Source organism: Nesoenas mayeri (assembly GCF_963082525.1).
Source record: "Nesoenas mayeri genome assembly, chromosome: 3".
NCBI lineage: Eukaryota > Metazoa > Chordata > Aves > Columbiformes > Columbidae > Nesoenas > Nesoenas mayeri.
Window position 1 is genome coordinate 111,276,449 of NC_137544.1, and position 18,599 is coordinate 111,295,047.

At 40.2% G+C, this 18,599-nt stretch overlaps 1 protein-coding gene across 4 annotated transcripts in view; it reads left to right on the plus strand.

The window, feature by feature from the left end:
• EHBP1 (EH domain binding protein 1) overlaps positions 1 to 18,599 on the plus strand; it is a 225,706-nt gene that overhangs the window by 16,846 nt on the left and 190,261 nt on the right. For 3 of the 4 annotated variants that reach the window (XM_080341320.1, XM_080341319.1, XM_080341318.1), the window contains exon 3: positions 14,548 to 14,605. The exons of the other annotated variant lie outside the window; for it this stretch is intronic. In XM_080341320.1, the coding sequence (XP_080197446.1) occupies positions 14,548 to 14,605 (58 nt within the window). The remainder of the gene's footprint in view (positions 1 to 14,547; positions 14,606 to 18,599) is intronic. 4 annotated transcript variants of the gene reach the window in all.

Below are 18,599 nucleotides of genomic sequence, written 5' to 3' on the forward strand. Positions count from 1 at the left end.
TTAGTGTAAGAAGAGATAGGGTAGCACATGAGACATTTGAAATGTTTATGAGGCTAGACTGTGAGAACCGCTCTTGATTTTGGTCAGAGGCTAAACTCTTGACTCTGACTCTCTGAACAAAGCAAACCTCCATCATCCATTCACAATTACCAATCTGGTTTGTTGCTGATTCTTGAAGACCAGGATTATACAGAAATCAAATGCTACAAAGCCAGAAGAAAAACGTAGGTACCTGTTCTAGCTCTAGAGTTATTTATGTGATGAAGCTTGCCATGTGTCATTTTTACTTTATGGATATTTTTTTTTGAAGCTTTTTTTCCCTGCTTTGGGTGTTTTAGCTGTAAGGTCCCTGGGTGCATGTGATCCCTGTCCATGTCTTAGGGAGAGGTAAGAGGGGGAAGGGAGAGTACAGCTGAGGAGAAGAGGGAACCTGCTGCGTCTGTCTTCAAATCCTGGGGTTGTTTGGATGTGGAAAGGTTCATTTATGTTGGGTGAAGTGGGAAGCATTGCATGTATTGGGTTTTATACTTCATAATTTTCTCCAAAACACTTATTTTCATTGGCTTTGAAGGCTGAAGGTTTCAGTGACGCAAAGCATCTTTGAACATAAACTGCATTGTAATGAATGAGTGAATTCACACTGTGGTGCTATATTGCTTGTCTGGCTGCAGAACAAACCCAAACCCGATATATGTTAAAACTCGAGCACTAGCTTTTCAGCCAGAGCAGTAAGAAACAGAAGCCCTGACTCACCTGCAATGAAAGGGGTTAAAGGCTCTAGCCTGCTAGGTTGTCTGTCTGCCTTAGCCCAGGTCAGGTACAACTGAGAGCTGCGGTGACAGGGACAGAAGTTGCAGTTCCTCCGGCGGATGCCTTTGGGGAAGAAAAGTGGTTAAGAAGGCATCAGTACTGTGCAGGGTAATGTGTTAAACAGCAAGAGCTGGATATGCCAGCGCTCATCTGTCAAAGCCCAAGAGACAAGGTTAAATTAACAGATCAAGCTGAGATAAGTGTTTTTGTGTAAGGTCTTGTCTATGCTCAGAAACTGGAAAAGTTGAGAGCTGACTTAAAGCACGATGTGCATAAATAAAGCCACGCTGAACTCTCCTGTGAATGCACTCATTCAGGAGATTTACTCTTCACTGCAGCAGCCCAGTGATCTTAATTTTCCTGAGCGCTCCTTCATGGGCCTGTCCGTTATTTTGAAGTGCTCGAGCTGCCAGTGTGGGTACACACACGCGTGTGCAGTGCCAGCCCTGCCAAGGCTGATGTTCCATCTGAATGCTCCAGAAGTAAATATGTTAAAATTTTGCAGGCTTCAACTTTTTGAGCTGTTTTGTTTTAAAGATGGAAAGTGCATTTTATATCAAATATGCTGAAATATGTGGAAAATCTTATTTTGCAGAATACAAGGAGTGTGTGTGCCCACGCATCTCTATTGTCTGTGTTGATGACTCTGCACATAACTGGTTTTCTCCCTCAGTGCTCTGTGTGAACTCTGCACAGCTAAGATTGTTTCCCATTCCCTTGATAGTTAGTTTACAGAGTGGATTTTAATCATTAGGCCTCTTTGACCCTAACTGGGCAAATGTATTAAAACTCCAATTTGAAATTTAATCATTTACAGTAACATATATTCATTTCATTTACTGTAATACCCTTCTAAACTTTGAAATTAAATTATTTTCTTCATATTTTTCCTCCCTTAGTGCCAGATCCTGCAGTGCTTAATCTGCTAGGAAGTTTTTGCCTTTCACTGTAAGGCCACTGTTCTTCACTTGGCTCAACTAGGTATTGCAGTAAGTTTTGAGAGGCTTTGTCTTTGAGTGGATGGCTCTCAGCACTTTGCAAGATTAAGAATGTATTTTGCTCCAGGAACCAATCTAGCCTCCGTTTTTATTCACCTTTCTGCTTTCAAGGAGAACAGCTTTTCACACCAGACACATTTGTGTTTACAGATTAAAAAAATTTAAATTAGAGTAAAATTGAAATGTAGGGTGAGACAAAATTACTTAATCTTTTAAGCTGTGTGCCCTATGGGATAGAGGGGCTCTGTCTTTTTATCCCTTTGCCTCATTTAATGCTACAAGACTGGAATACAGCCTGCAAGACATCAAATCCACTTAATAAAAAATCTGGACAGCATCCAGGAGTCTCTTCTGTGGCTGCAGATGTTACTTTACAGCTACCCCATGCTAAGATCCATCAGCTAACTGAAGTAGCCATCAGCCTAAACCACAATCAGGCATTTTACTGTAGGATGGGGAGGGTGTGGGTTCTAAGTTGATCTAAGGTATCAATTGGCACAGGAAGAAAGGAGAGGGCAGCACCGTATCCAGCATAGTGATCAGGCTTAGTTTCCAGTTCCAAACTTGGTCTGTGGCGGGTGACGAAAGGCCTCAACTTTGAAACAATTGGTACTGGCAGTATCTATACATCTTCCTTGGGAACGTAAGCAAGGAAAGGGCGGAGTTCATTTTTAACAACTTACATCTCAAAAAAATCTGGGGATGCAAAGGACCTTTTGTACCTTTAGGGGCGTCCTCCTCTTGAATGTCAGTAACCAGCTGTACTTTTCAAAGGACCACTGACACAGCTCAGTGCGCTGAGAAATGAAGGACCACTGCCCCTGGCTTCTTCTGCAGGGCTGCTGAGCCAAAGGGCTGACCGAGCTCTAAAGGCTGTGCTTATAGGAGTGTCTGACTTGAGTGAAGTCTAGGTTAGGTTGTAACAGGAAAAATACAGTACAGGAAGATTCTTTTAAAACAAACAAAGAAAACCAAAACCAAACAAAAAAACAGAAGCAAAAACCCCTAGCTGGCTGAAAGATGTAATTTCTTTGTGCATTTTCAGCATCAGCATGAATTCAGCTATACTATAGGTTCTGTTTGTTTGCTTTTTTGAAAATTGAAATTAGTGCTTTAGAAGAGCCATATTAAATATGCTATTACTTTCCAGCTTAGCTGATCTTGAAATAATTAGTTACAATCTAGTTCAGATTGCTATTGGGCATATTACAAACAGCAGTTATTAGCAAAATCTGTTTAGGTCCTTAGTTACTGGTGGTTTTAGGGTTGTTGACCTTGAAATAGAAATGTTTCATCAACTGTATCTGCAAATTAGGAAGTTGGGTATTTTCAAAATACCATCAATTTTTAGAAACTGTAAGATCACTTTTTAATGTTTCAAAATAGAAATAAAGGTCTTTCAGTTAGGGATTTTTTTTTTTTTAAATTATTTTTTGCTATTTGGTTTTGTTTACGCTTGGTATTGGCGGGAGGTTTTGCTTGGTCTCTTGAGTATCTATGAGTTAATATGCTTTTTTTTTTCTTAGCCAATACTTTCTGCAGGATATGAGCCAGGGGTGTGATTTTTCAGGGCGTTAATTTAAAGCTTCAGTCAGTTTAGCTTCCTAAAAATGATACAAATTTTTAGACATTGGATATATTATTCTAGAGGAAGAATTGGTGATCTATAAATAGAAATAAACATTGTTGCCTTTGAGATTGACTTCTGTAGTCAGGAGTGTTAACTTCTGTTTCAGGAGGCAGATTGGAAGTGATATAATAACTTAATTAGACTGAGCAGTAAGAGGCAGAGTTGTTCTAATTTTTCAGTCTTTGGAACAGTTAGCTGTAAATACTGATAAAATAATTTCACATCTTACGGCCATACCTCCATCTTAAAACAGCTATCAAAAGGCCACCAACACGAAATGGGGCATCTAATGGGAAATGAGAGTGGCAGTTCCTAATGGCCTGTGCCAGTTTCTTTGGAACTATATGCAAAAATTTCTTAACTCTGGTAATCAGTTTTATTTCCTAACATGTAAGAAAATAATAGGTTTAATTTTGAAAACTGTGCCTATATGGCTTACTGCTGCAAAGTTTGTCATGTTGGATTATTCTAATTTTTTACATTTCAAAGGTCTCATTAAGCTTTGAGAGGACAAAGTCTTTGTTTTGCTTAGTGTGCAAGTGTGTGACTTTGATTCAGACCCAAGTTTAAATGTGAGGTTCCCACGTTTCTCCATGGTGTTTTGAAGCTGTGGCTGCTTCCGAGATCTCCAGTAGCATTGTAGCAGTGGTAACATCTTATAGTTTTGTGCCTCTGAAGGGTGTCAGGAAGGTGTGTTACCTCCACTGGTGCCCCAGCTATTGAGAAAGAGGAGTGTTCTTCCTGGAAACGGGTGCTTGGCTGAAAGCAGGCGATTCATAATCCTGCTGTTGGTCATACAGCCAAGGTGATGCCAGGATCAGAGCTGAGAAAGCAGTTCAAGATCTCGTCTTTGAACTCACTCCTTCCCCTTCTTGATATTGTATCTGTTATGGCTGTGGCTGGGAGCACCTGACAATATTTGCAAAGTCTGGTCTCCTGGGCAGAGACAGGGGAAAGGAACTACCACAGCATGCCACATTTTCACTTCGTCACTCCCCCTCCCCCCCCCCTTTTTTTTTTCCTCCTTGTGATATTAATTTGCAAAAGTGAAAGGAGGCTGCTGACGGATGAGGAACTCTTAATTGGAGACCTCATTGTGCATGAAACAGGATTGCCCGTGTCTCAGAATAAATATGGATTAATTTAGGGCTTGGGAAGGTCATAATTTAGAAGACTAAATATGAGTTTTTATCACACCAGCCTTTCCACACTGGTCCTTGTATGGGTGCAGTGTACCATAGATCTGCCTGCCTCTTAGCTTACTATATACTTGTGTTGTGCTACCCAGTGTTAAGCTACAATCTTCTTTGGAGTGCAGATCAAGAGTTTGCACTGTGTTTATAGCTCCAAGCATACATTCAAGCTTTTCAAACTTACAAATACCAAAGAGGCAGAGTGTCTTAGCATTTCATAGGTATCAACCTTTTCCTATTGATTGTATAACTGTCTCAGTCCCATAATCCAGGCACTTGAGGTAAGTGAACTTTATCTTCTAGACAAACCCTAAAAGCTGGTACCATTCCAAGCTTGCTTCCCACTCAGAAACTTTCAGTATGTTCACAATTTCTGTACATCTTCAAAGGACAGAAGTTGCTTTGTGTAATCCAAAATGTGGCCTTAAGAAACAAAAACAAACAAGAAAACTCTGTTGCTGTTGGTTTGGAAGGGAACTTTAAAAGACACATGGAGCCAGATTCTCCTACTCCTGCCCACACTCAACTGTAATTTTTTTCAGAATGAGTGCATGGATTGCAAGGAGAGGAGGAGGATGGGGGAATTAATGCACTGTTGCTTCTTAGACTTGCTTTGTCTGAGTCCTAACGTGGATATTGGAATGCCTGTGGAATATAAGTCAAAACCTTTGTTCTTGTATCTCTATGTGAATGTGAAACTTGCCCAGGCAGTAAGAACAGCAAAGCTCATCCTTTTCTTTAATTGCTTGTAGTAGGCTATGCAGAATTTCTTAAATCTCCTTTAGATAAATTGGAGGAAGAAGATTCTGTTGTGAATAGTTCAAATTGCTAACACTTTTTGTTGAAAGATATACTTTTTTCTTCTGTTCTCCAGGAATTGCAAAAAAATATTTTTTTCTCTACTTTTTCCAGATTGAAAAACAGAAGGGCCCTCTGTTTGAATGCTATTTGAAAAAAAAATACGCAAAGTGGAATAGGATCTGTTTTCTAATGGGGTCTGATTAGAATTACCAACGGTGTGCTAAGAAGCCTCTTGCATATTTTTACTTTAGAAATATGTTGTTTAATGTAGGCATTTGTTTTTGATGGGTTGAAGCTTCGCTTTAGACAGTATTTGTCAGTCATTTTAGTTATGCTTTCTGCGCTTTTCATTGAGAGAATACATCTAACATTTACATTTCTAGTGTTTCTAAATAAGAAGGGATAACGCACAATATGTTAAGGTACCCTCAGTCATGCACATATGTTGTTTTAAGGAGATATTATTTATAGATAGAGGTATAGGTAAGTCATTGGAGCATGATAAAATGAAAGGAATGGTTGATGCTAGTCAGTGTCTGTCTTTAAGTTTTCTGAAGGCTTTATAGTCAGTGAGGACAGGAGCTGGAATTTGAATTCACATTCCTGGTTTACTTGCTCAAGTTTGCTCAAACTGTGTTTCCCTGGTTTTTGTTACAAATCTGTTTTATTGTTTTGCACCACACTGAACATGGACATTGATGGAGAGGGGCAGACAATGCTGGTCACTTCTGTCTGCTGAAGGAAGTGCAGGCTGTGGAGAGGTCTGCACAGAGGTCTGCATTCAACACTTGGGCTTTGTAGCAGAAAGATGGTCTAGCACTTCACCTTCTAAAACCAGCTTTCAAATGCACTGTTACATATGGGGCAAAAATGAGTCTGTGTGATCAGTTTGTGTTAATTCACGTGGCAGTTGTCAGGCCCTGGCTTTGCAGGGAAGAGGATCAGAACAGCACATTCACTGGGGGTCAGGACTGGGCGGGCTGTGCAAGCAGGTTTGCGTGCCGCTCAACCGGAGCAACCTACAAACTCTAAACTGAAAGCTTGTTTTAAAAACATTGATTCATTATTGTTAAAATGTAGAAGACTAAATATTCTGCAAAAAGAACATGAAGGGGAAAATCAGGCATCTGAGAAAGATCTGACTCATGGTGCCTTCTGTGAACTTTCCACTATAAAGCAACATGCTCTGCCCTTTCCATTTAAGGTCTGTCTGAACAGCTCCGTTAGCTTGTGCTCCTCCCTGCCAGTCAGCCTGAGCCCCCAGCAGGCACGCACAAAATCCCGACCTGTGTTCAGTGGTGTTCTAATACTCTGAACTTACTTGACTGGGGAGGCTGGTATTACAAGCAAGCTTTTAGGTGGCCTAAAGAAGCTCTTGTTTTCTGTAGGCATTGTTTGTTGTACAGTACTGGGAGTTGTTTCTAAGCTCTGATGTGGTAGGATGTGTACTGTAAATCATTGCTGGAGTAAATGTCTGCATAAGGGGAGTGTCTATGATTATAGAGAGTGAGATAAGAGATCCACTTGGTGGATTGACTCTGGTGCAGTATTCTTAACCCTTCCTTGAGACGAACAAGGCTAAATTGGATCAGGCAAAGCAAGCTCCTATGTAGAGGGCAGCTGGCTCTGACATAAAATTTAGGAACTAGTCAAGGAAACCTCCTATTACCGTCAAAAGGACATTAACATAACTTCTGAAGGTTAGGGTCAGTTTGTGTATTCTGCAATATAAAATTCTGTTGCAAAAAGCTTTAAGAAAATATTTTGCTAGATAGTTCTGTGAAGTTTATTTTGCTCAAGTTTCTTTGCTGCAATAGCTCCTTGAAAAATGAAGCTGAATCTCTCTTTGTTGCTTGTTCTGAATAATGGATGAACTTCACCTTAGTTTAATCCAGCTCATTCTGCAAGCTTCCTTTGTGTTTGTTTTAAGAAAACCAAATCATCAGCAGCACATACTACTCATTCCATGCTCAGCCTCACAAATAGATGCTGTGCAGATTCAGTAGGTCTGACTGCACTTGTAAAATAGTTGTAGTATTTTGCTTAGTCCCTTTTTGGTTTAAATCAAGCAAAGCCAGACTAGAGAATCTTTTGAAAAGCAAAGCATAATCTTGACATATGAGTCTTGTAGAAGCTAGTCTGTTTAGCTGCAGACATATTAAAAATACTCGTAAAGTTCAGTTCACATGGAAAATCACAATCTCTTAACAGTTTGTGTATTCTTGGAAAAATATGTAGAGACCTCTGGTGGAAAGAAATGAAGGAGGAATTTTCTGTGTTAAGTGTAGACAGTGAAGACACAGAAGTGGAAGGATCTCAGATATGGTGTCCTCTTGCTGTGCCCATTTTAATGATTTCTCTTTTGAAATTTCCCGGCCCTGCTAAGACTACTTGATGGTTTCAGTGGGGGAAAAGCAAGCTTTGTCTTATTTTAGATGCTTGATGCGTATTCTGCAAAGGCTTGGGCTAGAAGACTGCTGTTTTGATTCAGATACAGCCTGATGTGGTAACACTACGAGATGGTTCAGAAGTCTGTTCACAGGCCTTACACAGGAGTCTGCAGTGGAGAAGTGGGAGCAGACAGGCGAGGCCAGGGGAACATGTCAACCCTCCTGGCTTAATTTGCTCATTGTTGTTTCTTGGCATCTTGTAAAACTACATTGAATGATGTTTGGGTGTTTTGAATACCCTTAAGTTCCATCATAAGGGGGAACAGAAAAGAGAACCCCAAACCTCTTCCTGAAATGCAGGGCTTCATCTTGTAATGTCCTTAATCTCATAATTAGCTCAGATGGATTTTATCTGCATGGTATTTTATTTTCTTCTTAATGTTTCTGGCTTTTGTGATCAGTGCTGTACCTTCACGCAGTGAGAAGGCTCATGTGGCAAATGCATCAGCACATGACATCATTCTTACCAGTATCTCTAGGCCTGTTTAAAGCATCAATGGTGACTTGACTGCACTTCCTGGAGTTGCAGGCAGCTGTGGAATTTCATTGAATGTGACCAACAGGAAATTCTGAAGGAAAAACTTAGTACAAGGCTCGCAAAAGGCCCTGTTAGTTCATTAGTTTCTTGACCAATGGTGATACATGGCATGGTGTAGGTCCCGGTGCAGAAGACTGCACTGCAAAGAGAGCTTTTCTAAGTCATTATCTGTAAAATGAGAAAAAGTAACGTTCATCTCAAATTAATGCTGGTGTAGAACTGCTGACATTTATTTTTAGGAGACCACTAGAGAGCCTTGAGAGCATTCACCAGTCCTGTAGAAAGCTGTGTGCTGGTGGAAAGGATTGCTTTCTGATGAAAACCTTGCACATCATGCTGGTGTGTGCAATGCAGAGAGGACAAAAGGTTGTTTTTTTAAAAAAAAAAAAAAAAAAAAATCTTATCTGAAGTACTTTGACATTTGTCCTCAAGTAATTATTTTTATCCTTCAATAGGTGCATCTGCATGCTATAGTGCTAACACTGCTGCTTCTCTTGTTAATTATATTCTTTTAAGCTTGCTTCACAAGAGTAATCTAGCAGCCTGTAATAATTCATGCAGTTCAAATCAAACACAGGAAAAATAAAACAAGCTCAACTGAAAAAAAAAAAAAAAAGGGCAAAAATAATAAAAAGAAGCAAGATGCCAAAACAAATGCTGTAGTGTGTCTGTGTACATATGAAAAAGAGGCCTTGCGCATTACAGGCATTTAAAGATTACTGATTGTTATTAAATGTAACGATACCTTGTTACAGACAAATACTGTTGCCTATTTTCCCTCCTTTCACTAAAGGGTTGTTAGTAATTGGTCTTGCCATTGGCTTCAGTGGTGTAATTAGTGTTATGTGCATTTGCAGTTCTTTCCAACAACAGATTCTAAACTTGTCTTTTGTGGTTTTCCCTTATAGAGCAGTAAATTTGGTGGAGAAGTAGGTACTGGTTAATGTTATCTGCTTCTGCTTGTTTGCAAAGCAGGAGATAACAGGAGACTGATACCTTTTGTGTCCTTCTTTCACAAATGATGTTTGGAGAGGTCTGTAATCAAAATATTGTGCCGAGTATTTCCTGGAATGATCAAACCAAACCCCAAAAGACCTTGAATCTTGTACAGCCTCCTTTCCAGTCAGTGAAGTTTCCAGCATATAAGGTGATGATCAGATGACATAGCTGTTTGTTTGTTTGTTTTTCCTCTGGTATGTGGAATGTTTTCATTACTTTAATAATTGTGGATATGGCAAAAATCTGGTTGCAGTATTTGATCTTTCTTTTTTTCAGTTTTTCAGTTGTTTCAATGGGACTGTCAAAGATACCAGAATCATGGCTTCCATCTGACAGGAAAAGCCAGGCATAGTTTTGAATTATAGATGTTTTATTAATGTTTCTTTTAAATCTCATTTTGGTTACTTAGTATGCAGGACAGCGATGAAGCTATTTTTCTGAGCCACAAACTTTGAAATTATAATCTTCCCTGCTGCTTTGCTGAGTAAGTTGCACTTGTAAATAATAAAACAAGTTTACTGCTATAAATTGCATTTCTTCAGGAACAGCTTCTTGTGAACCACACGAAAATGAGTAAATAGGAAATAGGAGTTTATGGCAGGCTTTATGAAAGATGATCTTTTGGATCCAAACTGGATCCTTCCATACCTGCTGCTGGATTCCTGCCTGTCACAGTGCAGGTCTGATGTCCTGGTGCTGCCTCCTTTGGCTCCCCCTCCCCAGGGTCTGCTGCTGCTTTGGCAAAGCACCATCACGCCAGTCGTGTTAAAAACTCCTACTGAAAGGGTGGTGATATATCTATAAGCTGGTGGATTTGAAAGAATGAGAAATGTTGTTTGTGCAGCACAGGAAACTTTTTTTATTTTTTATTTTTTAGTAGCTGACCATTCCTATTTGTTCAGCTTGCTCCATTGTGGATTTTTGTATTTGGAATGATCTCAGAGTTTACAAAGTAAACTTATAAAGGATACTAAAACTGATCTTCAGCTTAATTCTTCAGAAGGGATTTTCATTTGCTTTTATTGTCAGTTAATGAGCAGCCCAGGTTTATGATGTTGAAGGAGAGGAGAAGTCTGAAGTCTGAAGCAGGAAATACAAATGAGCAAACTGCATTATGTGGTTTTGGCCATTTTCTAGCACAGAGACATCACTAGTAACCTTGAATGCAAATTTCCCAGTTAAAATATGAACTGGGCTTTTTCTTCTCAAAGTATATTGGCATAAAAGAGTCAGGAACAGCTTGTTGCTCTTGGTTTCCTTTTTAAAACTGTTCTGGGTAGATATTTTAAAATTGTTGCATTTGTGACTTTCTTGAAGAAAATCCTTTAGAAAAACTGCTGTTCTTTGTGTTCTGTTTCAGTTAAGCATGTGATATGTTTAGTTGGGAAATTCATCCTTTGGGATATTTTTTTTTCTCTTCCCTCTCTCCCCATTCCATTTTGTTAAATTTTCTGTCTTTGTATTGTGATGATCTTCCTTTTTTTTTTTTTTTTTGGGGGGGGGGGCGGTGCGGGCAATGTGGATTTCTCGCATACTTGGAGCTGAAGAAGCAAAGTATACTCAGTATTTAACAAAATAAATATACTGGTGAAAGAGTCTGGGAGAGCAAATGCTGGTTCATGCTTCTCCATCAGCGTGACCTGGTCTTCTCAGTCTGAATTGAGACTCTAGTTGGCTTTTTCATGTCAGTGTATTTCTTTATGTTCCTGGCAGAGAGAGTTCTTAAAAACTGGGAGATAAATCCAGGCTTGGTGATAACTCTGGCGCACACACAGCTTGTGCTGGAGAACTGCACTGAAGCACCAGCTGTCTCTGACAATCTTTATAAAGCCAAGCAAGCAATGGCGTGGTTTAAAATGAAATGAAACGATTGAAATTAAATGTAAGGTCAGATACCAACCTGGGACACACTTATACCAGTGTCACTCTCATGTCTCTGATCTATTTTATTTTATTTTTTTCTGTCCAGACTTGGAAGGATTTCTGCACTGAGGCTTGTCAACACTTGACAATTGTTTTACAATACTTAGTTTTTCAGAATAACTGTTGTGTCTACATATAGTCCTTTCTTTGTGCTTTTTTTTTTTTTTTTTTCCTAGGCATCTGGCATAGCCATGGGTCTCCTCTAGAGTACTCTTTAATGAAAAAGTATCTGCATTGCAGGAACGCATGTGTGGGTTCATTCCTACTTTGAATGGGCTTGATCTGACACTCCTCCTGTTTCCTCACCTTGCTTTGCTATCTCCCTTCTCTTGGCCCTTTTGTTTGCACTCATGTGTAACTGTTCTTGGGCCACCTCCATCAGGGCCACCTCCTGGTTTAGCTGTTGGCACCACATGGAGCTGGGTGTGCTGCTTCACTTTCCAGCTCATGGCGTGTTTCCACCTGGGGAGATGACCCAATGCCATTGTAAGAAGAAAATCACTTGTGATGCCAAAATAAATAAGACAAGATCAAAACAGATCTAGAGGGACAAAGTCCACTGTTACCTGAGCTGGAGCTGCAGGAAAGGAAGAGACCTGGGTAGGATCCTTCTTTGCCTCCCTCACAGGATCTCTGGAGACCTGAATGCTATTCTGATGAAAACTTGTGGAAATTTACTCTTGAATTCCATGTGTCAGAATTCAATGTTTACATGATCTACTAAGTATACCATGAAGAATTTATTTATTTTTTTTTTTTGTCTCTTGGATGTTTCTGATAGCTGGTGTTCCTGTGTACCTGAGCGGGCCAAGGCCACTGCAGGTGTAGTGGCTGGCAACCCTGGCAAGAAGAAGCAGAGAGGAGATGTTGCTGAGCACTGTGTTCCTTTAGGTGAGAGGGAGAGGAGGTGGAGAGCCAGTGGTAGCACGGGCTTCTGCTCTTCCCATTAACCTCTGCAGGTGTTGTCCTGTCTTTTCCTACTGAAGCTCCTATTTGTCTGACTCCTGGGATGCAGAGTCCTAAACTCAGAGGAAGGTTTGTCATCAGTGTAGTCACTGGTACTGCGGAAATCCATCTTTTTTTAAAATTTTTTTCTTTATTTTTCCTTCCCTCCCCTACCTATTGGTGCTTTTTTTGGTGCTTTTTTTTTTTTTTTTTTTTTTTTTTTTTTTTTTTTTTTCCCTGGTCCTCCAAGGCAAGCTCAGAATTGAATGAGTCAAGGTTAAATTAAATTTTGTTCGTGAGCTGGTTTATGACATGAGAATAAGTCAACTTTAAAGTGCAAAGTGAAATGACTCTGGGGAAAAAAATCTTTATTGTAGGCATGGGCTTGGGTTGCTTTGCTTCAAGGAAATTGCTCATGGGGGTGTTTGTTCTTTTGTTTGTTTGTTTTCCTGGTGGCACAAACACAGGTCCCATCAAAGTGAATGGGGCTGTGTGCCAACAGATGAGAACCCAACACACCAAACACCAAGTGAGCAAAGAGCTTTCGAAGTACAGCAGGGTGACCTCATGACCAAGCAAGGTGTTGCAGGAGAAGCCACAACTAGAGCCAAACTATGGTTAAGGTTACCCAGACAAGCAGTAAGAGGGAATTTACACAGTTTAAAATGCAGTATGTTATTTCACTTTCAATTTATCCCAACCTGGAAATTAAGAGATACATTAAAGGAGTAAGGTGCAGTACAGAATAGCAAATAAAAGCTGATGTCCTCATTTCCTTCACAAGAATTGTCTTTAACTCTGGTTTTCAACTTTAGTTCTGGTGGGGTTTAAAAGTAAATTAAAAGTGATGTATTAGTTTTATAGTAGCCTGCAGAAATGGTCAACAGCTTCATGGGAAGGTATATAATATGGTGGCAAGCACTTTAGTACTTAAAATGAGCTCTCAGACTGTTAAGCCAGCTGCGTTTTCCTTTTAAAAGTTAGTTATGAGCAGAGACATTTTCTCTGTGATAAAATAATAAGATAGCAGTGTGAACACTGCTTTTTAAATTCAGAATATGTGTGTGGGGTTTTTTTGGTGCATCTTTTCGTTAATGATTTGAGCACCTTGTATATTTTTCTTTGTAACATCAATTTATTCTCTTTTATTTCCTGTTCAAAAAAAGAAAATTTGCTGTTGGCTTTAGTGTCTCAAAACTCTGAGTGGCAATTTTTTTTTCCAAGTAGAGCTACAGATTTTCAATACTGTTAAGTGGAGATGTGAACTCCATTGAAAATGGTTTGCTGGTGGATTTGCAGTCGGGCTTGTTGATGGGAGCTGGGTCATCAGCCGGGAAACCAAGCTGGAATTCGGGGGTCAGAAGTCTCCAGAAGAGGGGTCGTGTCTGGAATTGGCACCAGAAGTGTGGTTATACCATGGGAAGTGTATCATGGGGGAAAAAAAAAGCCTGGACGTTACGTCAATATAGAAAAAAAACACTTGGAGACAATCGTAAAACTAATAAGGTAGAAGTAATAGGGCTGTAACTATTAATCAAGAAATAAATCTTAAGAAATTTAAAGAAAATATAATTTTTACTGGTAGTGTGCTTTATTGAGGGTTTCCATCCACATTCATTGGAAATACCAAATAAAAAATTGCTTGGAGAGCCATATTGAATTTCAGTATGCTCATCCTTCTGAATGAAGGTTCAGGAAGTGCTGATTTATCTGTTTGTTGTAATCCAAGGAGATTTTGAGTTGTAATACAGGACTTGATTTGATTCTCTTGTTGTTTGGGGTATTCAATTAGAAAAAAAATCCTTTGAAAATTAAAAAATGAAATTGCTTGTTTTCTTTCCTACTTAGCAGTACCTTTTCAACATGCCTGGGTAGAAATTCAAAGTAGAGTTTGCACTGATGTTTATTTTGAGTACTGGACTGTTTCCAAGGTGCCTTTAAAGAGACCAGATCTTGTTCTCTGCCCCACGGAAGAGTTTCTGCTTGGTTGTACTGCTGGTTCTGGGGAGATGCCCACAGGCAAGGAGAGCAGGAGGAGAACGGTGACATTAGCGTGCATATTGGAGGACAGCCTTTTTCTATAAATACACATTATTTTTCCTGTTGAATGACTGATGCTGAGAGTGGTTTTTAGATGAGCTATTTTTAAGAGATAATGTGTCCACTAAGGATGTCATTATATATTGCAAGAGTTTTAATATAAACTGTTTACATATTGATCTTGTTATAAATTAAGCTCTTTATTCCTTATCTTCAACAGGCAGCCAGATAAACTTGTGGTGGTTTGGACAAGAAGAAGCCGAAGAAAATCCTCCAAGGTTAGTTGATTGTTTAATAATTCCCAACTTTACTGACAAGCAGGGTCAGCTGTTTGAGGGACTGGTTTCTAGAGTGTGGGGAGCAGCCGAATAAATGAGAAATATTTTCATTATTTTTCCTTTCTAACTCAGTTTAGCTGTAAGTTCAGAATCAGCTGTTGTTGATATCAGTGCTAATTTATGGAAACACTTAGCTCTGATTTCGGCTTTGGTTATTTGTTTAGCAGAACTGTATCATCATCAGTTCTATTTCAGTTATCAATTGCTAGACCTAATTAGAAAGGAGAATCTGTTTCATTACTAGAAGTGTATTAAACATAATAATTAAAAAAGTAATAAAGAATCTGACATCCCTGCAATAGGGGGATAAAGTCTGAATAAGAGGCTATTTCACAACTAGAAAATATTACAAATTAAAAGCATAAATGCAGGCTCTTTCATCCAGTGGTGTATATTTGAATTAAATTTTAATATTTTACTTCTGCAAACACTGAGGAAGCATGTGAATTTGTGTTTTCTGGCTAATGACTTGGTAGCCTGAGGAAAGGGAAGCTCCAAGTGAAGTCTGTCTGGTATTTGAGCATTCGTAAAGTTTTGCTAGGTTTTTTGGTGTATAAAAGTTTGCCAGCAGAGTAGCCCTCTCTTGTGTGAGCTTCACCACACTTTTCTTCTTGCAGTACCAAATCTGAAAGCCTTATGAGATCACCGTCTCTTTGTTGAATGGTGCTCAGTTTGTCTAGACTGCTGGATTTTACTGCTCTGGCTGTAAAATGCCTCCGTGGAGCCTCCTTTGGGTCTGGGGCAAAGGGTGAGGCAGACTGGGTGCATGGCTTCGTTTCCATAGAAAATGGAGCTTAAGAAACCCCACAACACTCTCCATTTACACTGAGATTAAATAAATGGCAAGCATTTTTAAACCTTTGCAATGTCTAATATGACAATGTCTTGTATGGTATTGTATTATTAACTAATAAGAGTAAAATATTTTGTCAATCCTAGCAGTCAGTTGTTGCCTTGGGAGGTGGGAACGCTATTTCACATGTACAGCAGGCAAGCGAAGGCCTTTGAATGCTGGCCACGTTGCAGGATTTCTGTTGTTGCCTTGTGTACTCTGATGTAGGGCTGTCCATATCTGTCCAAAAGCTTGAGAAGGGCAACACGAATGAGCTGGGGAAAAGAAGTATCCTAATCACTGGGCTGGTTTGTAGGGGCAAGGGGTATGTGCTGGTTTCCTTCCTTCCCAGGAGCATTTCCTCTTCAAGATAACTCAGCTGCACTTGCTCATTCCCTCCCCCCACAACTGTTGCCTCTTACCCTGGTCGGGTTTATGGGAAGTGGTCTTGTCCAGAGGAGAAGTTCCAGAACTCAGCCTTTTAATAATTCTTTAAAACTTCAGCTAAATAAAGATGGTTTTAGCTCCTTTTTTTTGAGGGTATGCATGTAACTCAAAATGGCACTTCCAAGAACTCGGAGATGGTGGAGAGAGAGCACCCATGACAGAAGATACCTTGAAATAATTACATGTTGAAGAACTTATGCATTAAGAAAATGTGATATACAGTTTCCAACCTTACTCAAGAGATACTTTTTTTTTTTTTTTTTAACAGGATTCCTCTTTTTCTGACTTCTTTTTGATTGTCATGCATATTTGCTGTAGTTTGTCTTTTAATTTGAGATCTAAGCTATTCTAATATTCTAATAAGCTATTCAGTTTTGAGCCCATCACCACAAGAAAGACATTGAGGTGCTGGAGAGAGTTCAGAGAAGGGCAATGAAGCTGATGAAGGGTCTGTAGCACAAGTCTGAGGAGCAGCTGAGGGAACTGGAGCTGCTCAGCCTGGAGAAAAGGAGGCTGAGACTTTATCACTGTCTGCTACAACCTCCTTTCAGGTAGTTGTATGGAGGGGGGTGGTCTCTTCTCCCAAACAGCAAGCGATAGGACAAGAGGAAATGGCCTCAAGTTGTGCTAGGGAAGGTTTAGATTGGATATTAGGAAAAATTTCTTCATGGAAAGGGTTGTCAGGCATTGGAACAGTCTTTTCCAACCAAGATGATTTGGTGATTCTAAGCTGTTTTATCTAAAGACTGGCTACTGACTGAAATTGGCTGCACAACCAAATGCCTGCTCCAGTGTGTGCATCCTAAATTCTGCTTTAGGGTATGAAAACCCAAAGGTGTTATCTAGGGAGTAAACAAGGGTGTGAACTTAGTTTGGCACCTTTTCCAAGATAACTGCCCCTGTTCCATGTTCAGACTCTTCATCAAAGCCAGACAGACTATTCCTCTTTCATTGAAGGATAAACTAGCTCAAATTACCTTGTATTTATAGCATTGTGTATATCTAGGCAGTAGTTGCTGGTGTATAGTGTCTGTTGTGGCTTACTCTATAACTTTTAAATTTTAGTTTCATTTAATTTCTGTAGAACAGAGTGAGAAAAGATAATACAGCATAGTAAATTCATAACTTACAAGCATTGTAACCGTAAAAAACTTGGTAAAAAACATGGTATTTGTCCATGAATTAATGACTTGTTTGTTGAGAATCAGAATATGTTCATAAACGGAAGCCCTAACAAAAGCTTAGTAGGACTTTGAAGTGATAGGTTTCTGCCTGTGGTGTTATGGGCATGATCATGTAGACTCCAATGGCAACATTTCACTGAGGCAAGAGGATTTTCTGATACTAGCTCAGCTTCTTGGGCTTGAAGTTTTTACAGCTGGGACATAACATTCCAGGATATGTCCTCATGTGAGTGTCCTCTCTTTTGGTCCCCAGGCAGCATGAAATAATAGAATGGTATCACAGAGTATTATTTGTGAGAAACCTTCAAAGCTCATCTAGTACAACCCCCCCCTTCAATGAGCAGGGACATTTTCAACTAGATCAGGTTGCTTAGAGCCCTGTCCAGCCTGGCCTGGGATGTCTCCAGGGATGGGGCATCCCCTACCTCTCTGGGCAACCTGGGCCAGTGTTTCACCACCCTCATTGGAAAAAATTTCTTCTTTGTGTCTAGCCTGAATCTCCCCTTCATTAGTTTAAAACCATTACCCCTTGTCCTGTCACAACAGGCTCTGCTAAAAAGTCTATCCTCATTTTTCTTATAGGCCCCTTTTAAGTACCGGAAGGCCACAATAAGGTCTCCCCAGAGTCTTCTCTTCTCCAGGCTGAACAACCCCAACTCTCTCAACCTGTTCTCACAGCAGAGCTGTTCCAGCCCTCTGATCATTTTGGTGGCCTCCTCTGGCCCCTCTCCAACAGGTCCATGTCTGTCCTGTACTGAGGTCTCCAGAGCTGGACACAGGACTCCAGGTGGGGTCTCACCAGAGCAGAGGGGCAGAATCACCTCCCTCGACCTGCTGACCATGCTCCTTTTGATGCAGCCCAAGATACAGTTAACCTTCTGGGCTGCAAGCGCACATTGCCAGCTCATGTCCAAACTTTCATCCACCAGTATCCCCAAGTCCTTCTCTGCAGGGCTGCTCTCAATCCCTTCATCCCCCAGCCTGTGTTGATGCTGGGGGTTGCTCTGACCCAGGTACAGGACCTTGCACTTGGCCTTGTTGAAACTCATGAAGTTCACGTGGGCGCACTTCTTGAGCTTGTCCAGGTCCCTCTGGATGGCGTTTCATCCCTCAGATGTGTCAACTGCATCACTCAGCTTAGTGCCATCTGTACTTGATCCCACTGTCTATGTCAGTGATGAAGATATTAAATAGGACTGATGCCAATATGGACTGCTGAGGGACACCACTTGTCACTGGTGTCCATCCAAACATTGAGCCATTGACCACTACCCTCTGGATGTGACCATCCAGCCAGTTGCTCAGTCACCAAACAGTCTGAGACTCGGAAAAGTCTTCTGCTCACTAATTAAATCAAAATACCTTTGTAGGATCTTAGTAAGCATGAAAGTGGCTGAGTGGCCCTGAGGCCTGGGTAGAGGATAGAGTTAATTTTAAAGCTTAGGTAGTTGATAGGATTTGAGCTATTTAG